This window comes from Lepisosteus oculatus, chromosome 10 (assembly GCF_040954835.1).
Source record: "Lepisosteus oculatus isolate fLepOcu1 chromosome 10, fLepOcu1.hap2, whole genome shotgun sequence".
NCBI classification, from domain to species: Eukaryota; Metazoa; Chordata; class Actinopteri; order Semionotiformes; family Lepisosteidae; genus Lepisosteus; species Lepisosteus oculatus.
The window spans coordinates 8,381,394-8,391,671 of record NC_090705.1 but is presented as its reverse complement, the minus strand read 5'-3'; the positions used below and the strand labels follow the sequence as shown (position 1 = coordinate 8,391,671).

The 10,278-nt window shown below is 41.4% G+C and overlaps 1 protein-coding gene across 2 annotated transcripts; it reads right to left on the bottom strand.

Annotated features, from left to right (window-relative positions):
- Positions 1-457: 457 nt before the first annotated feature.
- Positions 458-6,486, bottom strand: osr2 (odd-skipped related transciption factor 2). 2 transcript variants are annotated; one of them, XM_006635978.3, is made up of 4 exons: positions 6,129-6,486; positions 2,321-3,037; positions 1,611-1,710; positions 458-980 (listed from the first exon to the last, which is right to left on the bottom strand). In XM_006635978.3, exons 2-4 carry the CDS (start codon positions 2,974-2,976, stop codon positions 798-800), a joined length of 939 nt encoding a protein of 312 aa, XP_006636041.1. In that variant the 5' UTR covers positions 2,977-3,037; positions 6,129-6,486; the 3' UTR covers positions 458-797. The 2 variants fall into 2 exon arrangements, with proteins under 2 accessions (XP_006636041.1, XP_006636042.1); XM_006635979.3 differs by having other exon boundaries at positions 458-898; positions 6,129-6,484.
- Positions 6,487-10,278: the final 3,792 nt, after the last annotated feature.

The window sequence follows — 10,278 nt, the reverse complement described above, 5'->3', positions numbered from 1 at the left end:
ACAATAAAAAAACAAAGTTTTTGCTGCCCTAAATGTTGAAAGTTTTAATTTTCACTCAATCGCGAAGCTTTTCATACACAAGTGAAATCTCCGTGAGACATGATCACCAGTCTGCGTTTGAATGAAACCGCTACTAAGAACACCTGGGCGCTAGCGAAGCCCCCATTACATTTTCAAGAATAAACATCTAAAACACTTGTAAAAGAATTACTTTACACGGTGCAAACATGGACAAAACCGCTAATAAAACGGTTTGCGTGTTCATCCTTACTGAATGAGAATATCAAATACTTGGAACTTTTTTTTTGTTTAATCTTTTTAATCTTTCTGTTTTGGGGCAACGATTGTCACGTTGATACCTGCAGTGCCAAGCGTTTAAGATCAATTTGACCCCTTCAAGAGTTTAAAACAAAAAAGGTGAAGCGCATACATCTAAATAATAACAGCATAACACAAATTGAGAATAGTAGATTTTCTTTATTTCTAAAATACATTTAGCATATTTCCAAAATTAGTTTTTTTGTACACGTTTTATATATAAAAAAGGACAGTACAAAAAGTTATTTACAGAAGCTCTGAAATCGAGCCATGGTATGTACACGGCGAGCGATCAACTCTTTTCCGCAGAGTCGGATAGTCCTTCGCTCTGTTTTGTATCCGTCCTTACAGTCCCGTTTGTGATGCCGGTAAACTTTCTTGTTGCTGTTTTAGTCCTGCTTTCGTTTTTAATTTTGGTTGCCGATACGTTTTTTTTTTTCTCTCCCCACAAGAGGCATTGGCTCCAATAGTTATAGCCGTTAGTAGTCCTGCGGAGGAGTATGTGTCAGGCTGTGCCTTCGCAGGTCACAGTTGCGCCGGAACACCTTTCCACACCGGTCACAGCTGAAAGGCTTGATGTCTGTATGGGTGAGAAGGTGAGTTTTCAGGTTACTTCTTTGATTAAAGGTTCTTCCGCATGTGGGGCATTTGTGAGGTGATTCCTGTTTAGATTTGAAGCAAGCAAAGGATTAATCCTTTACAAAGATTTTCCGTTCCGTTTGTCATTTCTATTATTTTTTATTCAATATTTACTTCACAAGTAGGCAAGCGTTCACTTTCTTCACAATGACAAGCTGTAGCTCTAAGTTCAATCATGTAGAATACATATCACATCAGAGAAAACTGCAAACCTTGTTAACAGTTACTAGCACAGCAAATTATGTGCTCCAGGTGTATTTTGGTACCGTTATGTGCCATATTTTACATGTCACTATATTTAGATATTTTCCACATAAACGGTGGAGTATTAATAAAAAAACCAGAACGTCAGTCTGTTTGAACTGCTATTAAAATTTGTTCTCCCTTCAAAATTTGAATCTATTTATAGACAAGAGTCAACAAGTTCCGTATTGATAACGTATTTTATCACAGGCCTATAAAATAACACAGAAGCTGAAAGTGTACATTATTTATACACATTTACATCAAACTGTAGGCAAAAAGAATGATCAAATAATATCTTAATATAACCAATCTTTGCTTTATTTCTTCAACCAGTCTATCTGGATCAAAGGAATGCTTTGATTTGCACAAGGCAAACGGTGGAAGGGAATTAAAATACTTGAGCTTACCTGCATGTGTAATGTTTTGTGCACAGCTAAAGTTCTCGACTGACAAAATCCCTTTCCACATTCCTGGCATTTGAACGGTTTTTCTTTGGAGTGGATGTACCTGAAAATCAATACACGAGTTTGGTTTAGTGGAAGCGCCCCGAAAGGAAGAAAAAAAAAACACCTTACCACTCACACAGCAGTCCCTTAAACGGGTTTCTGAATTTCTGCAGCGGTGGCGCTGAAGACGTTCTCGGAGCAGTTTTTCTGCAGGGCGAGGGAACTGCCGCTCGCTGACACGCGGGACGTGAGCGCCCTCTCAGGCCTCGGACTAGAACTACAGGCCAGCCCGTCTGCAAGAGCGAGAGAGCTCTCCGGCCCGTCAGCCCGCACTCACTTGCTCTGCACTCGGCAAGGGACAATTCAGACGTTTGGAACTCAAATATTTGACCAATAATACCAATATTTTACCAAGATCTGGGACCTTGCTTTGAACTGCCAACGATAAATGAGCCAAAATAGATCACTTGCTAATATCCCTATGACTATCATCATCCTAAATTAAATTATATGTATTTTAAGATTAACTCTTTATTCTGGAAGGCTATAGTCTACATTTTCTCATCCACGACATATTCTAAACAAATCTCCCAATGGCTAATGACTACAATATTTCACTAGAAAAAAAACAAAACCATTACAGCTAGGTTTAGTTGCCAGAACACCCTTACCTGTGGTCCCTAAGGTGGTCTTGTCTTCTGAAGGCTTTGTGGCAAATGTCACAGGTGTAGGGCCGCTCGTCGGTGTGGGTCCTTTCGTGAATGAGGAGGTTGTAGGACTTGGTGAAATGCCGGCCGCAGAACTTGCAAATAAATTCCTTTTTGGTCTTGGAGGGCAGGCGGCCCCGGCTGGGCTTCCTGTCGGGCGACAGCTTGCTCAGCTCCGACATGGGGCTCCCCAGGCCCCCCGTCAGCTTGGACAGCTCCCCGGCCTTGGGCGGGTCCTCCTGGGTGGCGGCGATGGCCAGGTTGGCGAAGTCGAACCGCGGCCTGTCCTTCTGCAGGCCGGGGATGACGTGGGCGATGGCGCCCTGCTTCGGGTGGAAGAGGTGGGCGGCGGCGAACGGCAGGGCCGGGAAGGGGAAGCGCGCGTCCATCAGGCTCTGGGCCGCCGCCATCTCGGTGAGGGTGGACCGCAGGCCCTGCACGTTGGGGTAGCCCAGCGTCCAGTGGTTCATGTGCATGGTCTGCACGGCGCTCAGGCCGTACAGGCCTTGCAGGCTGTCCACGGTGGCGGGGAAGGTGTTGACCGCCTGCAGGAAGGAGTAGTTGGTCAGCTGCAGCGAGGGGTGCAGGGGGATCGGCGCCGGCAGCGCTTTGCTTCCCATCTTCACCTGCGGGTGGGGGAGCCGGCCTCTGCAGAACTCTCTGGTCAACTGCTTAACGTCCCTGAGGGGGAGGGGAACCAATACAATTCAATACATTTGAATAAACACACTCTGCAGCTAAGTGTACATGCAGGGTCTTATTTAATAGGTATGAGAACCCCCCCCCCCCCCGCCAAAAAAAAAATAGCGCACCCAGGCCTGTTAATGGACAAAAGTGGGCAACACACTTTTAAGTTCTTTAAAGAAAACAAGAAAATGCTTTTCTGTTCCAACTCGGCGGCAATCACCAGATACCCCTGTGGGCGATCATTTTAGATCCGAGAGCCAAAAGAAAAGGTGGGAGTTAAAACGTTCCACGAAGGCGAATTCCCTTTAAGGCTCCCACGTGTGGGAAATGTTTTGGAAGTGACATTTAGACCCTTTTTAACGCGTCGAGGCGATTTCTGTTCTGTTCTGGTGATCTCGTTCTTTCGTTTGGTGAAAACGTTTTTTTTTTCAGGAGGGAATTTTTCCACAGAATTCCAAGGATTTTTTTTTTTGTTGGTTTGTTTGTTTGAACAATTCCAACGTGAAGCTTAAAGTCTACCGTTGAAAGTTGTCCTTTATTTCGCTTAAAATCAGCGGACAATTTCGTTCATTTTATAACCTTCAGAACTGGGAGCCCGAAGAACTTTCACAACAGAGACAGGGATTTTGTTTTATATATATCTTGCACCGTGACGGTCACAGGCTTGATTTTCGACAGCTTTTTGAAGTCGCTGGTTTAAGAGAGAATTTTCTCACTTTCGATTAAATGTAATGTCGGGAGGAGGAATTGTAAGAACTTGCAAGTTTTAATTAATTAGAAAGACAGTGTTTGGAGCCAGGGAGGTGCGGGTGTCTGCGCAGAAGGTTTTGGCCTTATTTTCCTTTTTGGAGTAACCATTCGTCTACATAACCGAAGGAGAGAAAAGCAACACACTCCTAATGTGACCGACTAAATAAATTAAATCTACAATGTGGGGGATCTATTCCATATGGTTACTTGCCCCCAGAAAAAGATTTCCAGCTCCAGGCGAAGGAAGACAGTCTTGTACATACATGTAAGCGTGTGTGAATTTGAATTTGTAAAAGGAAGAAAATGAACTATTAAACATCTCCATAAACTCGCAAGTCTGAACACAAAAGTCCAAATGCATTTTTAACAGAGGTTGGTACTACGTACATTAAATCACGCGAATGTTTTCCCATTTCCCACAAACGTTTTAAATTTTATTTGCCACATTTAAAAATTCTGTGCTGCTTAAGGAGTGGAATATCACGGGGCCCAGTAGGTTGATGAAAAAGAATAACTTCTTCTGTCCTGTACGCCAGTTGTGTTGTAAATGGAATTGATTAAGACATAAAAATAAGAGCAAGATGCATTCATCTGAATAACAAACTTTTCTCGCGTCGAGTCAGAACTTCAGCATGCAGTCGCTGCGGTGTTTACAACTGTTAATGGTTTCAAAACGCAACGTTTGACATCCAAGTCGGGCCATTAGGACTATTAGTAATCGCAGCTCGGGAGCTTTTACCGATAAGGACTTTTAAAAGTGGGGAGCGAGAGGAGGAAGGAAGCGCTCTCCCACCCAGGACCGCCGCCGGTACCGACCGGACTCGGTCTCCGCCGGCTCGAGCTGCCGAGGGCGGGAGGACTGCGCGCGAGCCGCTGGAGGGTGCCTCGGGTTCGTAGCTCCAAGACCGCTTCAACTTATCGCTAACCAGATCGATCACAGGATACAAAAATAATAATAATAATAATAATAATGACGGTTATTTTTTATATAAATGTCACGATCAGTTGACCACTTATTTAGATTATTGCTACTACTATTATCGGTAGTTATCATCAGTGGTAGTAAAATTAATATTCAGCCAGCGGTTTCATGGATCTATTTCAAGTTACAGTCAGGCGCTAAACTATTTTTGGATACAATCCGTGAATAGTACTTTCGTGACTCAGTTTTTGAAACAATAGTTACATATTGATCGGTCGCCTGTTAAAAAAGTTTTTTTTTTTAGTTCTGGTATCAATATATACCAACGAAAAGTATTTTCCTAACCAGAGAAAAGGCATAGGTAACGTTTCGGTTGAATGTGTGAGACTTTGCAAAATTATAAATTATGGATAATAATCGTTGGGTTATTTTTTACTCTGTAGCTCAAATCCTTACTATGGGGCTGCTGTTAAATTGCTCAAGAATATCGGGTCTTTAATTGCTATTTGAGTCGCTTGTTTTTTTAAATTGCTCAAGAATATCGGGTCTTTAATTGCTATTTGAGTCGCTTGTTTTATTCATATTATAATTCTTATTAATTATATGAAACGAACGCAGGCTTCTGTCCGAACACGGCTTAAACTCGAATCGTCCCTGCTTTATGGGCAAACACAGGCTAGGCAACGTCTGAACGCCCACGCCGTGAAGCCAAGAAAACAGGTCATTTAGGCGAAACAATATTTGCTCCCACGTGTTCTCGAAACTCATACCATAACCGATGCCTTGATTGTGCATTCCTCATCATCGCTAAAAAAAAAAAACGTGGCTAGTTTTCCCTGCATTTCGCCTTCAGCCTCTCTGCCTATAGCCCAACAGTTAGCGAAGGGAAAGTGATATTGTTAACCTCCCAAGAGCGCGATCGACCAACTCATTTTTTTTGTCCAGTGACTGACAGCCGTTCAAAGCGCTGGGTCTCCGTTGCTGTTTGTAAACATTTGTCCTGATGGCAGCGGGTCCAATATAATCAGTTTTAAATGCTATTGAAATGTGTGCGCGCCAGCCACAGTGCATACTTTTCAAGTAAGTCCTGAGACAGCAAAAGTCACCATTACACGCAGGAGTAAATTAAAATTATTATCTACATGGTGCCTTAACAGTTTTACTTACGACGGTCATTGAACTGCTTTATATTTGTCTCTTATGTTCGTATACTGTAGAAATATGAATAAATGCATTTTTGTATTGTTTTTATGAAGCCTCTATTTTATCGTTAGAGCTTTTAACACCGTGAGCCTCCGAAATCTCACGGATCGCAGACAACTCCTGCACAGGGAGACGCAGTACTTGTTACATTCTATCAACCCTGCATTTCGGATATTTTCCTTTTCATGAAACGCGCGATAGAGCTCTTACCCCACAGTAAAAGGATGCCCACTGTCGCCTGCAGTAAACGCTGCCGGATTTCATTAATCCACAAGGTCGATCTAGCGCAAAGCGTTGAACTCCAATTAAACGTCAGCAACAGCCGTCCACGGTCTTCCATGTAAAGTTCATGGTGGGTGGGGGGTGGGGAATGAACGGGGGAAAAAAAAACCAGTGAACGGCAAATCTGCGACCAGTTCTCGCAGTGTGAAGAGTGTAGCGCAAATCCGCGGTGGTTCGCTGCTGGGCCACCCGTGCTCCCGGCCCGCGCTCTGCCGGAGTTAGACTTTGGTGTGACTGGTGGACGTCAGGTCTCCCACTTTTCAGAGCTCCGGGCAGCGCGTCTGGGCGCCCGCCCTCGGACACGCCTTCTGCGGGTGATTAACTCCAATGCTCCTCTCTGTTTGTTTGTGTTTGGATAGCAACTGCGATTCAAAAGGGGACACCGTTCAACTCTCTACGCGTAGGTCGTTTGACTTTACAACGTAAGCCCTGGTATTTCTTTATCCGAGGCTCCGACTCTAGCGTGCGGCACACGGGAAGCGCTCCGTACACGTCGAGGGAGTTTTTGGGGTGTCCCGATCTTGTTCAGAATAATAAAAGAGTCGCCTGTCACCTCGGTAGGGAACGGCGCTACTTTACTCGCTTTTGCAAGATTTGTATGTGAACACAGACACTCCCTCCATCCCATCTGCCCTTAGTTTTAAGATGAATTTCACAAGCACCCAATGTACAAATGCAAGACTGCAGGAACCGCACTCATCAGCTGAATTAGCGCAAAGCAAGTTTAAGATTAACCAGGCTTCAGACAGAATGCAAAACCCTTCTTATTTCGCACAGTATCGTATATTTATAATAAGCAACTTAAAGTAGTATTTTGATTATTCGCTGTTCTGAGTAACGAAAAACGACATATATTTTACAAGACAGTTCTGTATGATTCCCTCTAAATATAAGGATTACAAATATACAGATTTCCAGGTAAATTTCAGATAACAATGTAGTATATACATAAAAAACTCAAATACAAAAAAATACAGATTTGAGAAAAACAGTCTTGGTATGCGTTTATCAAGCAGAGTACATTTGGTGGTATAATTATGGCCACATCATAACGCCCTGTTTTACTCTTCTGTGAGACTGTCATCTTTTATCTGTACCTTCTAACTTGCGTCGTGCCTATATAAAAATATTAGGGAACATTCGGTTAAAGTGGAAACACTGTAGTTATCATTTTAACAGACACACGTAGCCTTTATATCAGTGTGCATAATTGAATAATACTGTATATATGTCTGTGATATAATGTGAGCACATACTGTGTGACACACATTGATAATAGCTAGACTGCGACATGTTTGTCTACTGCGAAAAAACAGTATAATCTATCAAATCATTAAATATCACTTATATTTCACTTAATCTTCAGGGATCATTAAATATCTCAGGATTCAGACGACTAAACGTTATGCAAATAATAGTCTTGTTTCTGCTAGGCACAAGTTACAATACTGAAACCGAGCTATTTGTCCATACACGAAACATGAATGAACAATGCATGAGTTGGCATATTATTAACACCTCCCTCAAAAATACGACAAAGACCCAACAACATTGAGAATAAAAATATAATACTTTTAACGGGAACAGGTGCCTGTAGTGACAAGAAACGACCCTTTAAAAACATTCAGTGAATCTAAGACAATGTCTTATTACAATCATATATTATATCATTCATTAAATAAAACTTAGGAAAGTAGCAATGATTGTAGTTCAAACCGGATAACTTTAATTTTAAAAAAATAATTTCTCTTTTTTCCACCATGTCATTTGTTCTCCGTAATGTGTGCAAACAGCTTTTATAAAGGCAAAAGAAAACAAACATAACTTTTTGCTTATAAAATTCATTTCAAGGAAAATAATTTGTTAATACACGACAGTGTTCTGATGGTCGATTAATCGAAGAATAATCTCTACCAAAATGCCCAGGGTTATTCCATGAAGTATAATCGGAAGGGTCATCGGAAACTGGCTTTTCAATTTTTTCAAATAATTAACATTCCAGTACAATATAATTTAATTAACGCGTTATTCGATCCCGGCCGCATTTTTACGGAATCTTTTTGCCAAGTGGCGTTAAAAATCGACACGTCTGTTTCTTAAACAAATACATTAACTCCACATTAATCAAAATGCCCGCAGAACGACTTCTGGGGAATGACACCGTGAAATTATATGTAGATTGCATCCTTTTCTGTGGAGGTTTTTCAGAGAAAGTTTACAATGATTATCACGAAATGTTGTTGTTGTTTTTTTTTAATAGGCTGTGAATAATTAGCTCGGCGTGATTCGAAGACGCCCTTGAGATTCTATTGATATCTAGATCTGGGCAGGACGCCCCTGTTCTTGAGCACATCTGCAGTACTGCTGCAAAGAGAGGGACTTCGAAACAAGCGGAAAACAATTCAGCTTATACCGATTACACACTGAGCAGTTGCAGAAGGCAATGAATCAGACATTACATACATCTAATTCATGTCATTTCCCCAGAGGGTGTTCTGCTTTTTTTTTTTGGTGAACAGAATAAGCGGAAAAGCAGCGCGCACTTCGGCTATTTTTGCATGTTAATCTGTTTCCATTTTTGAATAACTTGGACTGTTAAGAAGCACTCTTTCTAGATCGAATTGTACCTGAAGAGGAACGACAAGAGAACCGCTTCCACTGACGGTTTGGTCTCTTTGCAGCATCAGCAGGCAAGAGACCACGGAGCTCCATCAGGTCTCTAGCGCCGCCTAGTGACTTCTAGCAGCATCGCAGTAAGACGGAATCGGAGAAGTACTGCAAATCAGCACTTCTAATAATGTGACTTTACGTCATTTGCATGTATCAGGATTTAAATTATATTTGAGGTATGTGGTTTGAATTCTATCATTTTATATATGCTTGCGTTTCTGAAGTCTTCTCTGTGCTGTGTATTTCACATTTCATCCCTGTGCGCCGCGAGGTGACTTACACCTTAGTGCAAAAAACGTTGCAAACTTTTTAAACCGATAAATCGACAATTTTAACGGGACTATGTTTTGTGACGTTTTGCTTTTAACATCTAAAACAATTATCTGTCAAGTATTCAGATCGCCCAGCACAGATGAAACAGTCTTGTAAATGTTAGTAGCCTTCCCCAAAAAATTAAGCAATACCGTTCGGAAAATACAGGTTTTACATTGCTTAATCAATTTGTTCCCTGTTCAATCTATTCTTCACTGTATATTTAATTTAAATTCCTTATTTACTGTCCATATAAGCATCTCCAATGACAATGTCACTAATCCGTTTTATTTTTAATTTCTTGTGGATGTGTTTTTTCGCATTTGCAGGGTTTTTTTTCATGCGCTGTTTCTAAACGAGTGGTTTTTCCATTTTAACATCAGTGAAGCGTTTTCTTTTAAAAGCCTCTTTTAAACTGCAGTGTTCAAAGCTTTTGTTAAACAGCAATTATAATATGTTCCTATCGCCAAGTTTCTATCGCTTTCGAATGTGCCATAGTAGAACCGATTACAAGGAAAAAAGTGCAGTAGCACAATCATTGACGATATAATGGTATGAAGTTTACATGAATAGTTAAAATGGTATTGTAGATTTTAAAAAAAGTCACTTGAATAAAACGAAATGCATCGGTTATATCCGTTGAAGATTCTTAGCCCATTACTTGTTTTATTATAACGTTTGCTTGTATCACGACTGTCAGTTACGCCACAAAGGTCCGTTTAAACCTTTTTTTTTCTTTTCTTGTGGCATATTTGTTAGTGTATTAACGAAATTCTGAATATTTTGCATATCTTTCACAGTACTGAGATGATTGTTAGCAGCCTTGCTCCCGGGGAGCAGTACATCAGCCAATTGCTACATGTTTCTAAGTTTTTGAGCATGTTGAAATTTGTATATATATATTTTTTTTTTGTTAGTGAAGAACCTTGAGCATGGGGCGTTTTTTGACCTGTTTGTGACCTGCGCATCTATCCGGAAGAAGACAATCGGAAGTAACCCCGCAGAGATCGCGTGAATCGCTTACCTTGCAAACCAGGAACTGGACTTTTCCTCCCAAAGGTAACTAAGCAACCCCGAAGAGACCGGCGGTGCTGAT

Excerpts from the sequence above, each read along its gene's own strand:
- osr2 (XM_006635978.3), bottom strand. The coding sequence starts at position 2,976 with ATGGGAAGCAAAGCGCTGCCGGCGCCGATCCCCCTGCACCCCTCGCTG. Across the intron at positions 1,711-2,320 it reads GACCACCTTAGGGACCACAG|GTACATCCACTCCAAAGAAA; the intron begins GTAAGGGTGTTC and ends ATTGATTTTCAG. Across the intron at positions 981-1,610 it reads ACAAAACATTACACATGCAG|GAATCACCTCACAAATGCCC; the intron begins GTAAGCTCAAGT and ends AAATCTAAACAG.